General features: G+C 44.3%; 1 protein-coding gene across 1 annotated transcript in view; it reads right to left on the minus strand.

Annotated features, from left to right (window-relative positions):
* LOC103777937 (calcium-dependent secretion activator 1) overlaps positions 1-17,558 on the minus strand; it is a gene marked incomplete at both ends in the record, with an annotated part of 87,720 nt that overhangs the window by 10,917 nt on the left and 59,245 nt on the right. The window contains 5 exons of the mRNA XM_008945502.1: positions 1,572-1,583; positions 5,661-5,873; positions 6,846-6,954; positions 15,060-15,126; positions 17,124-17,263. Of these exons, the coding sequence (XP_008943750.1) occupies positions 1,572-1,583; positions 5,661-5,873; positions 6,846-6,954; positions 15,060-15,126; positions 17,124-17,263 (541 nt within the window). The remainder of the gene's footprint in view (positions 1-1,571; positions 1,584-5,660; positions 5,874-6,845; positions 6,955-15,059; positions 15,127-17,123; positions 17,264-17,558) is intronic.

The raw sequence follows: 17,558 nt of genomic DNA on the forward strand, positions 1-17,558 counted from the left end.
CTGCAATGAAGCATCTGCAAGTTGACAATACAGAAGACACAGCAGCGTTCTCATGATATCTCTAACTATCTACAAAAAAAATAAAGCAATTAAAGCACAAAACTAATAATCTAATAGGATAGCAATGCATTGTAGTGCAAATACATGTAATGTTGCCAGACCCAAGATCATTCATTCATTCACTCTTTCTTTCTTTCTTTCAAAGTGGCAAAAAAAAAATCTGTATTTCCATCAAATTTACCTTTTTAAAAATTTATATATATTTTTTTTCTCTGCAAAGTCTGATAAGAATCCTCTTTGGAAATCCAAACAATTAGAAAACAAAAAAGAGAAAGAAAAAAGAAAGTGTCTGCTGAGAAGGAATTCTGCCTGCTACCCAGGGGTATATTTTATACACACACGTACATACTCACACACAGAAAAAAAAAAAAAAAAAGAAGAAGAAAAAAGAAACAAGAGGAAGAAAGAAAAAAAAGAGTCTTGTTTGATGGCCAGGAGGGATGACACCGCCTGTTCCTTCTCATAATTGCATTCAGATACTCTGGATACATATTTGCCAGCTCTCATGACCCACTGATGCTATTCCCTCCTAAGGAAAGCAGGCACTCACCAGATATTAGAGAAGCAGCTTTTAACACCAATAAAGGATTTGTACTGGCTGTATTTAAGACTGAACAAGGACTAAGGAGAAGCAATTTCACAACACAAGTTTGGGCTTTTCTCTTTTTCAAAGTAGGTATTCCAGTGGGAGAAGGTAAATTAATAATTCCCCTGGCTTATTTTTTATCAAGCATTGCTTTGGTTGGTGATTGAGACCCACACTAAAACATACATTTATGATAATTTGGGGGGGAGAGCAGCACCCCTTTGTGAATGATGCATTTAAGTTGGAGCAGGTCAGCATCTCCAAACCTGAGGTGACCCAGAAAGCTGCCACTTGCTGCTGAAATCATCCCCTACTGAGTTTACAGGAGAGGGAACTACCAAACCTCGACGACTCAGGCTTGTTTTCACAAGGGTTTTTTTTGGGGGGGCTCCTGTGGAGTCCTGTGCCCTGTCTAGGTCTCTCAGGGTCTCCTGCCCTACCTTTCTACACTTTGAGTTGTCCACAGTTAGCCCCGCATGCTGGTGCACTGCACCAAGCTAATCATTGGCACGGAGAGAAAGGATATTGTCAGAGTGCAAAATGATCTGTTTTCAGGCAGGAAGCAGTCAACTAGATGTAAATTCCATGAAACAAAAGAAGGTATTATTTACAGTTTTATTGTGATGTTAATTAATATTTACATCTTGGAATGAAAAATAGAAATGTTAATGATTGGCTTTACTAAGAGGATCACTTGATGCCAATGTGAAAGCCAGGGAGAGAAGGCAATTATGCAAACATCACATGCATCCTAATTTCAGTATGGAAACTTACATTTCAAACCTCAATTCAGGAAAATAACATGGAAAGTTTGTACTACAAAATCTAAACATGAGAAAGATTTAAGAGAAAAAAAAGCACATTGCATATGTCAGATAATCTAGTCTGATTATCTGAGCTGTGCTAGCTACAGGGAAGCACTTACCCTTGAGTCCAGCTAGAAGTTAGCAGGGTAAGAAGGAACAAACCAGAATAACATAAAGACTAGCAACAAGGCTCAGGAAAGCAGACAGGAGCCCTAACCTAGCAGCTAAATATTTGGGTTCAAGCAAAGAATGAAAAAGAAATGTAAAGAAATCAAACCGACCAAAAAAAAATAAAACAAACAAAACCACTTACAGCTGAAAATTTCTTAAGCAGCTCAATAAACCTCACTACTTATTATGGGGGAACAAGTCATAAATTCTCAAAACAACCAACTCTTACTATATGGTGTGATTTACAGTCATCAAATATAAACAGACGTTAAAAAATGAAATATAGCCACAAGTGATACACAAAACAAGTACAGACCAATCTTTCATGTTAAAAAGAAAAGGCTTAAAAAAACAAGAGAACGTTGAGCATGTTTGGGAATTTTGTTTGATGCATCACTAACACAGAACGAACAAAGATTGGTGCTTTCAGACAAGTGACCACTTTTATGAAGCTTCAATATTGCCAAAAGGTGTAATATGTATTGGCAGCATTATTGACTAGAATACTGTGCATGATTTCAACAGTAAACGAGAACAGTTTGGGGTTTTCTCTTGTACAATGGGAACACTGGAGAACAGCACAGCTTTGCGCGAATGGAGTGTTTCTGTTAAATTGTAGCAAAACAAAAAAAGCAAAACTTTTCACTCTAACATGTATTGTTCGCCCACATAAAAGGAACCGCAGTGTCAGACAAAAATTAATGAATAGCAGGATCTATTTTTTTTTTTTAGTAGTTAAATTGCAAATAAAATAAACTCCACCCTGGTTCGGAGCTGTCTGTTTACTTCCAAGCCAAGTGCTGCTACCAAGCTGTGGATGAGAATTTGAGCGCAGCTCCAAGTTTGTATTTACTAAATCAAAAGAGGTGGGAAGCAAATGAATTGGCTACTTCTCCCAAGCTTCCCCAATAGCACACTACATGCTTCTCCAGGTTCTGTTTAACAGACAGCTCCACCGCAGGAGCGGAGGGCTGGATTCTCTCTGCGTGTGCATGCATGCGCCTGTGCCATCTCGGGCTGCTGCAGCAGGAAAGCTGTAAATACAGCTACTCATCAAATGGCTTAACTTTCACTTCTCTGCACACCCTCATTCACCATAGCCTCTAGTAAGCACAAAAAATTTGACAGTTATAAAGATAAATTTACAAGAAGAAAATGTCTCGCAAAAGTCCTTACCTTTCTGCAAGCAAAAAAAAAGAGAAAAAACAAGCCAAAAAAAACCCCAATAACAAACCAAGACCCTTTTAAAAATGCAATACTTGATATGTTTGAATTCCAAGACTGAAGGAGCAGAGATATGCATTTGTGCATTTAAGACTCCCAACAAGCCATCATGTGTGACATGCATGACTCACTTGTGCTTCTGACTATTGAACTGCTGTGCCCAACGACTCCTGCAACGAGCATTGCCATGTACAAATGTTGAAATATGAAAAACGGGCAGCCACTGCTGTTGAGATGAATGTGTACTATGGTGTGCTGCTCTCCTCCACTTGTAGGATGAAGATCCTGTGCATAAAGAGCTGTCAGAGGGATCTAGATCCAAGGGAGGAGGAGGAGGAGGAAGGAAGACCATGGACAAAACACACTAGCCCAGAGGCTGCTGAAATAGCGAGTCACCACCAGACTGATAAGCCAACTGGCTTCCCCCTTCCATGATGCAGCACGGCACAACCAAGAGAGTTTCCCAGTGCTTGCAGCAAAAATGTCAGCCTGCAGCTGGCCAGTTTCTGGGGAAAACATACTGTGGATGGAAAGAGGATGGTGGCATTAAAAGAGCTGAATGATCCAGATTTGGAGCTGGTATTGGCATGAGAACAAATGAGAGAAACTGAGTCCAGGTCCTGACCCCATCACATGCCCTAGAGGAACCAGGGGGCGAAATCTTGGCTGTCTTCACCAGAAGTGAGGACGAGGGATCTCTGCCTCCTGGTGGGTGAGCAAAAAGGAAAAGCCAAGGTTAAACCTGTGCCATTTCTCTAGCTCTGTGCATAGTCAGGCTGATACAGGTCTGCAGGACCATGAGCAGCACAAGTCTCAGGTGGTTAGATGCAGAGAGGACTCCTGGGCTCAGTCACCAGCTTTGCTGCTCCATGGCAAGGACAAGGCCAATCCAGCTGCCCTTTCTCTGTCCCACATAACCTAAGCAGAGAGGTTCAGCTCCCTTGACACACAGAGCACTTTGCTGTGCATGGGGACAACACACCTGAAGGTCCACGAACCCAAGCAACCCCTTTCCATCCCCAAACTCTTGGTAGACTTTGCTATAGCTGCTGCCAAGAAATTACAATGTGTCTGGGAAAGGGACCCTTCATCTGACCCCAGAGGGTCTGTTATGGTGAAGTGAATACTCCATCAACATCAAGAATTCACCCAGCAGCAAATCTTCCAAGCCTGATGTCTGCAGGAATGGGAGAAGACTGGTGGGAAAAGTGCTTCCCCATTCTGATGTTCTCTCACTGCCCTCATCCTAATCCATGTGGATCACACTGGGATGAGCAGGAGTTCATCCTCTCTGCACCAACCACACAGCTAAGAGCATCCTTCAGCATCACTTGTTAGGAGGGAGCCACAAGCAGCACCCCTCTGCTGCTCTCCCTTGCTCCACTCTGAAGGCTTTTAGTGTGTTAAAAAAGCAGCCGTAGAGGGACCTGTGCCTGCTACATCCAAAAACCTGGGCAGACGGACATACAAACCCTAGGAGGGCTCTTAGGTCAGCATGACTTGGTCAGGTCTAGAGGCCAATCACAGCCAGTAAACTTCCACTTGCAAAAGCCCAGTTCCTACCATTTTGGGTTTTTGAGAGGCATCCTTCCTTCCTGACCCTTTACACCTTGCACCCCCAACGTCAGTGTCCTGACTGGGATGAAGAGGATGAGGGCCACTGAAATGAAAATACTGACTGTGGGTTTACCATGCTGCAGCAAGCTACGTCCTCACCGACAGCAGCAGCAATGCAAGGCAGAAGGGAGTCCAAAATATGCAGGACTGTATGTATGAGGATACAAAACCCCCCAAAAGCAGCATGCAGAGGTTTCCTGCTGTAACACTGATCATACAGCTGTATGTCTTGCATTGTTATTTTCTATAAGCACATGAAGAAGTTAAACCAACATAAAAGATCGTCAAATGGTATTGATAATGACGGGGCAGATTTTCTGAGTTTCTTACAACAAAATACTCCATAACAGATTTACAGAGACTATTCTAAATGTTAAAATCTGTTTTAATTAGAAGAGTTTGCTAATATTTACCACTTTCCCGTATTTTACTTATATTTAATCATACCAATTCTTAAATTTTGCTGAAACTAGGAAGAACTGCTGTATGTTACATAACAAAGGGGCTCCAGACGTGATTGAGACCTTCAAGAAAAATGAGCGAGGAGGCATTCGTCTGGTTTATAATCAAATTACATTTGCAAGACAAAAGAAATTGCTCTAAATTTCAAATTAAGCAAACTGGGTATAACTGCACAGGACATGCAGCATAGCTACGACTTAAAAGATGATTGCTTTAAATTCACATCTAACTGGCCTGCAAAGCAACCTGTTAAAAATACCATATGTTTTCCTACAGTTGAATATTCAACAGGAGACCTCTTTTTGTGTGTGCATTTCGTACTTGCAAGATTTGCACCTGTAGTTCTGAGCACGTGACGCATTTGACAGACAGCTAATGGCGTTAATGAATTGCTCTGATCTGGGTGTGCAGTTTATTGTGTGTGGGTAAAACGTGTGTCTGCAGAAAGCAAGCTGGGTCTCAGGCTCTCAGATCCCACTCTCTCCTCCATCAAGTATTGCACTTTAAAATACTCATTGACAAATTCACCAAGGAAAGTTGTTTCTTGGGTTTGGTTGTGCGAAACACACAGGTTAACTGCTTCTGGATCCACTGATGTAAAAAGCAGCTTAATGATAACGAAAAAAATATTTAATTTTGGAGTCAGAAACACGTGTGCGATTATTGATTAACATCAAGTGCAGAAAACCTTCCCGTCAAAGACTTCTGCTCTCTAAGAGAACTTATTTACTTACAAAATTGAGAGATTGGGGCGTCTAGCTGGGGTACATTTCCTCCTTTAGCATTTAGCTTTTGCACTTGGGTAGGCGGCACAGGCTTGTGAGACTGGCCGGTGGCTCGGTACATGGCTTGGACCCACAGGATACGGTCCTGCTCATCGTCACTTGCAAAAATCACCGTGTCTCCTTCCTTCACCGCGTTGAAGAATGCTCTGCCGCCCTCCAACCCTGCCAGGGGAGGAAGCGAGAACGGAGTTTCACAGACTTTGAGGCCAGCAAAGGGATCCCCTCAGGCTTCCCACCCCACCACCGCCCTGGGTGTCCCCAGCAAGCCCCGTGCTGCCCCCGGCTCCTGGTTGAACTCAGCCCCCTCCTCTGCACCAAACTCACCTGCAAGACAGCCTGACAGGTCGCCAGGCAGCACCCTGCACCACAATTACCAAAAAAGCACTCAGATTAATCGCTTCTCTCACCTACAGCCCCATCTGTGCAGGTCCCCTGTGAGCTGCACGCTGGAGCCCCATTAAAAATGGGTTTCAAGGGGATGTGGTGGGAGGTTTCCCATTAGACCAAGTGCATCAGTGCTCACAGTGCACAAAAGGTCTTTCTTCATCTCCTCTGGGGATACCTTTATCCAGAGCATGGTGAGGATCACCACGCTCAACATGTTGCCCCACTGCAATAAAATAAATGTGGTGCTCCATGAAGAAGGAAGGCACCACTCAGCAAGAACCTCCAGGTACCAGGCGGCTCTAGAATCCTGCCCTGTCCACTCACATCTATCAGAGAGAAAACTTGATAGGCAACAGTGCTGGTTTAGTCCCACAAACATTTTCTACAACAAAGCCAGGCATAGCTGCTAGCCTTTTATCTAGAGAATATAATCTGGAGGTACAGGTTAGGATCATCACTCAATTCGAGCATTCAGGTCACTATCGAATTTCACTGGGATTTAAGCATCTAATTCACTTAAGCTCCCCAGAAGAGATGAGTCTTTCCCTCCTCTGGTGCAACTCCCAGCTCAATCCCCTATATCTATTTATAGTAAAGCCATGCATAGCTAATGCTCAGTATAAACACAAACATATTTATAATAATGCTGATCACAGTTCAGCTGCAAGCAGGGATGGAGAGAGGGGACTCCCGTTTGGGAGCTGTCGGCAGCGCGGGGAGCAGGAGCAGCTGTGGGTCCCCCCGTACCTGGCTGCGGGTCGGTGTAGTCCACAGTGTATCCGTCGAGCTGCAGTAGCTCTTGAGGTTCAGCTTTTTTCTCCCGGTAGCTGCACATAGCAAACGTATATTGACTAACCTGGAGGAAACCACAAAGCTAAGATGGCACCGGGTGGTCAGGACAAGGCAATCCAAAGTGCTTACAGCGGAGCGGGCTGCTGGCATGTGTGCAGGGACCTGGGGGTGGTGGGGTAGGTTTGATGCTCGTTGCCCGTACGAGACAGACTAAACTTTTCACCAGGCTTTTGCAAAGCTCCCTCTTAACACACCCTGCCGTGGCAGGCATCTAATTCTCTGCATCAGAACATACAGCGGTTTCATTTCCTTCCTCAGAAGCGGCTCCGCGCTTTAAAACCCTCTATCATTCATCCCCAGACAAGTGCAAGAGTGACACCCTGTCACAAACAATGTGAGCTAAATTGCTAGGTGCCAGTCATATTAAAGCAATCTTAAGATCCCACTGATCTCGGCAGTTGTTGTCATCAGTGCTGTAAATGGCAGCTCTCACTCCTCTGAGGTACCATCTGCATGACACGACACATTCAATGTCAAGCTCTTGACGGAAGCCGACTCAGCTGCGGGGCTGTGCCAGGCTCCCGGGTCGCCTTCAGGAGCCCATCAGGCCACATCAAGACCCCGCGCGGGCTCGGCGTGCTGTGATCTGGATGGTCCAGGGAGGAGAGGAGAGAGAGGAGAGAGGAGAGAGGAGAGGATTCTCCGTGCCACAGGCTAGAAACTCACGGGGAAATTTACTGTCAAATGATTTCAAATGACTTTGTTAAGATTGTGTCACATCCTGCATGCCTGACGTAATTTTATTCATCTGGACATTTTCTTGACCTCTGGAGGAAACTTTAAAACTCTGGTGTGTGGCGATGGATCGTGCTCATCATTTTTTGGAAGTCGGGAGAGACCTTGAAAAATGGGCAAGTGGCTGGAATGAGGGTCTTTGCCTTCAAACTCCAGAAGACAAGTCTCTCAGCTACAAATACACACACAACAGCTATTTTGGTGGCATCTATCACTAATAAAGTGTCATTTATTTAAGTCGGGGGACCCATCTATTGGCAGAGTCTCCCAGCCGGCGCTTGGTTTATTGCTGCCCTCTACGGGCTTCTGTGAGCTGCCAGCCTGCTCTGAGCAGCCCTGCCTGCACCCAGCCATCCTCCAGGAACAGCTCCAAAAGCCACCTAAGAATAAACCCTATCATTAACACATTTGTGGGAGTAAGACTAAAAGCGATGCTTTAAGCATCTTGCATCCTCCTTAAAACTACCAGCGCTGACGGGAGATTGACAAGTAACAGACCAATAGCAGGAGCACACCCGTGCACATTCGAGGCTCTGAACTTTGGGTGCATACCGTCCTACCGGCAACACAGGAATTCAAAAGATTAACACGAAGAAATCTAAAAATAACCTAGTGCCCCACAGCACAACGTTCAGCCGACTCCTGCAGCGTTCATTCAGTTATACTTGCAGTATCTTGCTGCCACCTCCTGGAGAAGCTCTCGAATGAGCTTTATTTATGGTAAGATCCTGGCGATTTCGTCTGAGTGGTGAGGGTTTGATTTCTCTGTGTTAGACAGTCTGAACTTCTGGGACTGCGTGACAAATTTAATTCCTGAAGTGAGTCAGTGCTAACTTAGGCTGACGTTGATTGAAAACATCAATACAACTAATGTTTTTTTCTTCTCTTGTATGCACTACAGCAACAGGTAAAATTAATTCAGTAGTTTGGTTTCTTCTTCTCTGACCCTAAACATGAGCTCTGAATTTCAGGCTCTTCTTCAAGCATAAATAACTCATCTTGGGACACAGAAAATATCCTTCATCCCTATCAGGGAGCCAACGACACCAACACAACAGTAACATACAGAAGCACAGGCAGACACTTCAGAGCTTTTACGCCTCATGTTAAAAGTTATAAAAGGGATGTACAACATGTGACGAGCCAGGGCTTATCTGGGTTCACGTCCTACTTCTCTTCTTAAACAGCTCAAGTGTGAAGCCCAAGCTCAGGATTGCCCAAGAGCCTGCTGTCAGGAGGCAGGTCAGGATCAGGATGGAGGGAGGGAGGTGACAGCTATCAATGGCCTCTGGAAAAGGAGCCAACTGTGCCATGCAGACAGCCTGCACCTAAACAACTCGAGCTACTGACTTCAAGGACTGGCACACCAGCCTGTCTGTCCTATCTTGCTGCCTAAAGCATTTACTGCAGAAAGAAGCTGATGTCCTGGCTACCCGTGCAATGTTTCTCCTTCCTTTCACAAGCAGTGGCAAAACAAAACCTGACAAAAGAGAGTCTAGAAAGCCTGGTATGCCACGATCATGCTTCACTGCTGAACAGCACTGTAGGGTCAAGTGGAGATTGCAGCTTGCCTTTCATCAGTCCTCTAAAATACTGTGCTTCACAGAGCCTGTTTTCTGTGGAAGCTTAGAAGTGGCCAGACAAGTGAAACAGTTAATAGCAGAAATTAATCTTACAGCCTGCTGAGTTCACACCAAACCATAGCTGAGTATGAGAGCAAGTGAGCAGATGGGATGGGCAAGATGAATGGTTTGAGTAATTGGAAAAAACACTGATACAGAGAGGAAACCAAAGGAAGACAGAGGAGAAATCTCTGCCCAGCGAGGGACAAACTCTCAAAGCAGCTGGGACTTCATCCAGGGACTCAATGAGAGCCAGGAAAGGAGCATCTAAGGAAGCTGAACTGAGTGAAACTAAAGGAAGGGAAAATAATCCAAGGCTGCCCTGGCTGGTTCATTACAAAAAAGGGAAACCACTTTGAGAAATAATTTGAAACAAAACAACAGAAGGCAAAGAAAGTGGGGAAAAAAAGAGAAAAAGACAAAGAAATTCAGGAAAGGGGAATCAGACAGCGGGAGACAAATGCCAAAGTTCACTATTCCCAGGCTGCTAAATTAGATCTGACTTTCCTGGCACTTGACCATATTCTGTCACCAGCTATATAATCCAACTGATTAATAAATACAGTAGATATGTATTAACCAGTCCTGACTCCGTCCTTGTTTTTCCAGCAGAGACTCCTGCTCTAGCGAGCGCTGCTTTCCCCAGGACCCTGCTCAAACCTGTTAATTGTTGTGCCTCACACTCTGAGCTCAGTCATTCACCTCCCCCTTTCCCACTGTTGACATACCACCACCCCACTTGGGTTAAGTTCCTAAATGGACCTTCCCTAGATTAACAGCATGCATTTTGTCCCAAGGGAGAGAAACTGTGCTAAGATACTGCCAGCTGTAATACAGCTTTCCACTTTGATGGGAGACTCTTGTCCTCTGGTTGCAGCTGTATGTTGCCTCCCGAGCTCTTTCCTGACACAAATGAGCAGAGGAGATGATCTAGCTTAAAGAAAAAAAATGTGAAAACAACAGTTTTCACATTTCAGCACATCCATTCAGCCCTAAGCAATTGCACATAGCAGTTGTCCCAACTTCTCTCCTCGAGCAGGAGATGTGTGTGTGTGTGTTCTCCCTGGGCAGGGCTGCATGAAGGGAAGCCATCCCACGTGAGTACAGATGGGACATGCAGGACCTACCATAGCCAGGTGTAACAAGCTGTGGCACCTGTTCAGCCAGAGGTTTCCAAACATTTTTTTATCACCAACACTCAAGGATTCTCAAGAACCACCACTCATGCCCAGTTCTCAGCAAGGGTCTAACTGAAAACATGATGTAATATGATTAACGGGGACCAGCCTCGGGCCATTTACCTTGACTTGAGGACCTCAGTCTAGAACCACTGGTGTAGTACAGTGCAATTTTGTTGAATTATTTTCAAATTCTATTAGTTAATTGGAGTTACTGAACACTTATTTAATTTCACTTTATCCCGAGTCAGCTGAGTTTTGCTAAAAGCAGGAACTGTCACAGTTAGTCTAAATTATAACGAGTTCAGAGTGTCTGTCACTAGAACAATAGATCCAGGCGTAGACACTGCAACTGGTTTTAATCTGCAGAGAGTTGATCTGGTTGCAAAAACATTCTGCAAACACCATCAGACACAATCAGCTGAAAACTGCTTCAAGCTACTCAGCAGACATGTCATCCAGGTATCATGGAGTGTTACTTCCCATATGCTGCCAGAGCACAGAAACGGGGTTATGACAAGAGAAGAACAGATTCACTCTGAAATCTCAGTGTAATTAATTCACTTGCCCTTAAGAATCTTTATAAGAAATTTGCTATTGCAAAGCCAGCAAACCCAGCAGAACCAGCAACGGTGTTGTTGCCAGCACAGCACATCAGACCTTGTGAAGACTTAATACGAGCTCTGTCAGCTAGCAAAAATCCCAGCTTTTGCATGACCAAGGGTCTAGCTGGCAAACTGGCTGAAATTTGTATGCTGTGCTCAGGCAGTTGATATAGCAACTTAAACACTTGTAACATCTGTGATGGATGTACATTTTCTTTCCTAACCAGTCACAGAGGACTTTGCCCTAAATTGCTCCACTGCTTTCACTTCCCACTGCCACTGGCATTACTGTTGCCTTTACGAAGCATTTTCCTCACTTGTGATGCTGAGGACCATTTCCATCCAAGCTCAGGGCCATATTCTGCCATCGCTTTCACGCTGCATATCTCAGGATTTAAAATTAGGCAAGTAACGAGTCTTTGCCATGTAATTTACATCTAATCAGTATTCTGCTCTTCTGCTGCTCATCTCAAAGGGTGTCTACGAGAAGGGTGGGCAGCGTGCAGAGAGAGGACTGCGACTCATTCGGAAGAGAAGACTATCCCCTCTCAACGCAGGGGTGCCTGCTGGGGGAGCACCACCTCAGCCAGCCGTGCCACGCCACAAACCTTCCCCGAGGGGCTGAACCAAGCCCACCCCGCAACGCACGCCCTGGGGAGCTGAGGCCCCCTTCTAGAAACTGCACAAAGGAGCCGCTCTCACCCACTACACCCAAACAAACCGGCTCCGCTCCTGTACAGCCCTCGCAGCTACACAGACACAGAAGGTGCGAGGGATTATTCCACCCAAATCACAAGGCAGTTATTGCTCCTTTCCCCTTCCCTCCAGGGCTTACACAAGCCAAGCGGCAGTGGCAACGCTCCCTGCAGAGCTCCTTTTTCTACATACGTGTGCAGAGCCTCCGTTCATACCAGCGAGGCATCACTGACACAGAAGAGACAAACTGTCATCAACACCTTCCTCCTTGGTGCCGCCCATGCAGTTTGGCACCTTTGTGCCTTGTTTAGACGGTTATGAAGTGCCTGAGTATTTATTACCATGAATTTCTTAATCGCTGGTACCAGAAGGCAGAGCGGTGCCACCCAATAGCACCAAAGGAACTGAGGCTGCGTCCATCTGAAATGGGGAAAGAGGAAGAGCAGGAGAGGGACAGGACCAGAAGGAGAAGGTTACTCTCCAGGGGACAGGAGAGGAGACAGAGCTGCAGTAGAAGATGCTACAGGTAAGGGACAGAGACAAGGGATTGGAAAGGGAGCATTTAGTTATTCATCCAAACATGCAGCCCTGCCCTCTCGGCACTGGCGCGGACTGCCCAGACCACTACAGCCCACTCTAGGCTTTGGACTCCACCTCTCAGCTCTGGGGCAAGCAGGGGGCTGGTGCAGGTGAGCAAGCTCCTGATACAGGGGCTGCTCCTTGTCCGTTCTTTATGTAACAGAGCCAGCTCACCTTCCTGCAGGGGTATTTTCTGTCTGGGGTTTAGCAGAGTTCAGAGCATCCCGGACATCAACACCTTTGCTGCCGATCCCTGTTCATATCAGCACCCATCCTTTGCATTGCATGAAAAGCAAATGACAAACATACGGACAGCAAAGTATTTTTATTCCATCTTTATTGCCTGCTGACATGTTCAATATGCTCAAACTACATCTGAGGGACTGCATAGAGAGTGTTTCTTGTTTATATTTGATGTACGGCAGAACACTTTACATTGCACCAAATGTTGAGCAAACGGTAACATAACAGAGAAGCTGCAGTGGCAGCTGGAATTTCTGAGGTGGGCTACAGAGACTCTCTGGGGGCAAAAGTCTGCTCATCTTATTCAAATGAATTGCTTTTCTGGCCAAATTCTGCTCTGATATGCCAACTGACGAACACAGACCTAGTAACATGAGAAAACATGGAATAACTCCGAGAGCTTCAGTTCCACAGCAAGCTGAAGAATATATAGCAACTGAAAACTAGAGAAGTAGCTGCAACCACACAGAATGGCCAGAAGAAAGGCTCTTTGAGAGAGACGTGGCAATCCATGTTTAAACCTGCATCCCTTGCACAGAAAAGTATTGATAGATTTATTTATAGGAGAATCTATGTTAGGAAAGAGCTTTCTCCTCTTTGGAGAATCCTTGTTCACAGGTAGAAAAGTACTGAGAACCTGGATTAATAGACTGAATTGTCCCTCAGGGAAAAGCAATACTAGTTGCTCTAGGTGATCACAAACTGCCTCAGCACTTTTAAACTGTAGAGAAAAGTAATCCCTCAATCCCTGCCCAAGAACAGTCACTTAATTATTAGCCTCTGCTGCCTCTTACGCCTGAGACAGTTTGGGATTTACCTCCAGTGGTCTAGCTCTGTAGGGTGCTGGGTTCCCCTGTGAGGTGCCAAGAGCCAAGAGCAACCCGGCCAGTCCCTGCAACGAGGGTGCATTCACAAAACAGGTGCTTCCAGGAATGGGTCACACAGATCCTAAACCCATCACTTTTCCCTAAATCTAAGTACACTACTTGGGCAGATAGAGGCATCGTCTGTGGCTGCTCTACACTAAGTGTCCCACTTTCGTGGCCATTTGGACCCCATCTGGAGTACAAACCAATCACTTTAATTGTTGCTGCTGCTGCTACTTCATTATTGGACTAGGTACTCAACTGGTCTCTCTAAATAGGCTCCTACCTACATGTGTCATGCACATCATAAATCTCCTTTACCTCCCCAGGATGTATTTTTCTTATCTGCCACACAATTTAGTGTTATGGAGGCTGGCAGTGAAGGCCAAGCAAGGAATGCAATTAAGCTTCCTACTGAGATGGTTGAACTTGGAGTAATAACTAACCTCAGAACAAACTCATCAGGTTACACTTGGTGATTTAGGACCAGAGGAGCCAGCTGTGTAAGCTGCAAGATGGACTGCATGGACTCTCCCCTTACCAACACAGGAAAGCCAAGACACAAGGATGCTCCATTCCAAGTGTGGAGCCTGGTCAACCTGGTTTACACCATCTCTCTTCTTACACACGGGTGAAATTCCAGCCCCTCTGCAGCAGATCTGTCACCCACTTCAGTAGGATTTCACCCTCTGACTTGATTGCTTTGGATCTGTGCTGGCACAAGATCTCAGCTGGATCCCATCAGAGCATCTCTCGTGCTGCTTTCATCACAGGGCCCTGCACAAAGCTTTTATTTCTCAGTCTTGGAGACAACATACTCTGAGGAACCCAGAGAGGAGGGAGAAGAAGATAGACACAAGAGAACTCTACGGTTTCATCATGTTGGTGTGAAGATGGATCTGTTCAAACTGGGGCCCCACACTTCTGTGGCCAGTGCAGTGTTTTCAGCTGCCCTTGGGAAGGTGAGGGAAGATCTAACACAGCCAGTACTGACCACATCCTTTTATGTCCCAGCAGAGATCTTCTGCCTGTTTCCTTGAAATTCTTACCCCTTGTCAAATATACAGGTCTACTGAACTGGGAGGGCAGAAAGAGAAAAAAAGAAAACAGGAAGAAAGACATTGCAAAATGACAGAGGAGAGCTTCAGACAGTGAGAGGCAGTACTGAATGTCAAGGCAAGATAAATGCCAAGAATGATACAATGACTCTGGTGTAGTCAGTGATGAAACTTCTGTAGATTTCAATGGACTTCAGATTTTACCTGGAGGCTCAAAAGGGAGCATTTGCACCCAAGTACCTCCAGCCAAGACAGATCAAGCTTCCTCCTCATCTCATTAACTCCTCACTAGAATTGGTTCTACACTTCACCAAGCATTCATGTGTGTCAGGAAACTCAGGGCTAGAGGTCTGCAACTGGGATATCCTTGAGGAGATCTGAATGTTTAGAAAAAAAATCCATGACTTGACAGACATCCTATGCAGAACTGCAGCTCAGCATCAATTACAGAGCACCGAAAATGGCCAGAGGAAAGACTTAAATATTTTATACTGTGATTTAAGATCACTTCTAGTTAAATCTGTTACCTGGACCAGGACAAAGAATCGTTTTTTCCATCTCTTCCAAACATTTTTACCAATGGCCCATAAATACCTAGAAGAAAAGAAGAGGTGAATTCAGTACACAAGTGACTATATGTTGTTCTCTTGCTTTTCAGGAGGTTTCCTTTACACCTAGAAACTGAAGTTAATGCTCAAGCAGGAGTAATTACAAGACTCTTAAGCTCAGCAGCATTCATGAGCGTGTTTATTTCTAGCCTGAACAAATAACCTGTAAAGAAAGCGACACAAAAAGCTCCCAGAGTCTTAATGTTACACAGTATTAACGCTCTCTTCCTCTTTGTCTTTCACAACTTGCTTAGAATTTAGAAGCCCTTTAATGCCACTGAATAGCTGTGACATGGTCAGATGGGTGAAGAATACATTTGCAACAGAAGAATTAAGGGAGAGAAACCTCAGATGTTGCATTAAGCCTTCACAAAACCATTTGGCTGAGGGAAGCTGTCAAACAGACGGACGCTTACTGCATCAAAACCAGTATCCAGGATCCCAGTATCCACTGGGCTGACTAAACCAGGACACTTCACTGAACAGCTTCAGATGAATTCTGAGAAATTACACGGCTACGGATATTCAAGCGAACAGAATAATTTCTAAAAAGGAGTGAATTTACTGTTTTCTATAAAGGAAGAATTAATTTTTAAAATTAATGTCAAAATAAGCATTTAATCGTTGTGATGAAGCAGCCACTGCAACACTGTAATACAAACACTGGCAAAAATAGTGGCAGCACCAGACTAATAATAAACACTAGGCCATTATTCAGCATTATGTTTTATGCATCATTTTAATTACTTTAGTTCTGGCTCAATAAATAGAAGAAGAGATCCAGGATACTCTTGGTGCATGTTTAAGACACAAAACTCCAGGTTGTGCTACAGTGGGCACTGAGTCCTTGGCTAATTCAAGAACAGGGTAATAATTATCCTTTTTGCTATTGCCAACAACACCAACAGAAAGACAGTCTCATTTCTCATAGCAAGCCAGTATTATAAACCACATAGTTTTAGGCAGCATCTTGTAAATCAAATGCTAGTTGATGAAAGCCTGAGAAAAGCCAGACTGCTCAGCTCTGCTGCTGTCAGCTGTGGTCAAGGAAACACATACGACAGATGAACTGTCCTTTCTTGCTTTTGGTGTCTGTGATCGTGGTGGAAGAATTAAACTTCACATATGGCTATTGGCTTTGATCTCATTAGCAGAGAAGACAAGAGGAGGAGAAGGAATTCAAAAAAAGATGAGTGATCCAAACCATTTAATAATGGACTGAATCTAATAAAACACAATGGAAATAAAAATGAAACAAAGTCACTTTTATAGCACCAGAAACATACTGGATAAAGAGTTAATCAAACCAGTGACTTTCCCAGACAGTTTCTATTTTTTTATCACATCCTCAGCTCTGATGAGCAAACAGAGGAAAGCCCTGCCAGGGATGATCTGATTTGTAATTGCATGGCAAGAGGGTGGAAGCTAGGGGTGGGTGGTCAGGGATCCCCTGACCCCAGATCCTCTGACACATGTCTGGAGGGGAGACGTTTCCCTTTTCACCTCCAGATCATTAGTCCTATTCCAGGAAACTGCTATTTAATTGTGCTGTTTATCCCTGTGTAAATAATGATGATCAGACTAGAGTTTATTTCAGGTGGAAGGTGGACTGTGCTTCTGGTTCTGAGAATCCAATATGGGGAAACACAGAATAATTTAGGAAATTACACCATTCTCAGAGTCAGGTAGTTCACCTGTTATTTCCATACAGGAGAAAAAAAACAAACAAAAAAACTCCAACAAACTAGCAATTTCCTGAGGAATACTGTTTACAGTTTAAACCATATGACTGACATGCATCAAAAAGTCTATGCTACAAGTAAAGAAAGTGCATTATAAATGACTGAACTAATGCCATTTTTATACTTATGTTTCTTTTGACCTCCTCTGAACTCTGGACTAAGAGTTTCTTTCCAGAATCTTAGAGAAATTTTCTAATGCACGTTTGAAATATATTGAGTTCAGACCAAGACAAGTGTTTACCCAGAGTGCTTCATGTTTTGAGGCTTATCCATTCGCACGGCAAGCTTGATCTTCAGGTCTTGATCCGGGCAGTTTTTGGAAACAGTCATTTTGTGCCACTCTGATTGCTTTGGGCTGTTGGGAGTAGGGTGGAGAACAACCTGCAAGTGTGAAAATCAATATCGTTAAAGGGAAAAATTATTCACAAAATGGGTTTTAATGGGGAACAAAAGCATATCAGATGAGCTACTTTTTTGCCCTAAAAGTCAGTCTGGTAATTTCTGTTCACATCAGTGAGGATGGCTTTATATTGCTTTTTAAAAGTACAGCTTATTATTTTTAGAGATGAGCTCATATATTCTTTGGCTCCTCTATCTACCACACCATTGTTCACGGGGTTGTGCAGAACAAAACTGCATTATCAGTTCCCATCATTTAAAGAAAGTTTGTAGTAAA

This window comes from Merops nubicus, unplaced genomic scaffold, assembly GCF_000691845.1.
Source record: "Merops nubicus isolate BGI_N331 unplaced genomic scaffold, ASM69184v1 scaffold4738, whole genome shotgun sequence".
NCBI lineage: Eukaryota > Metazoa > Chordata > Aves > Coraciiformes > Meropidae > Merops > Merops nubicus.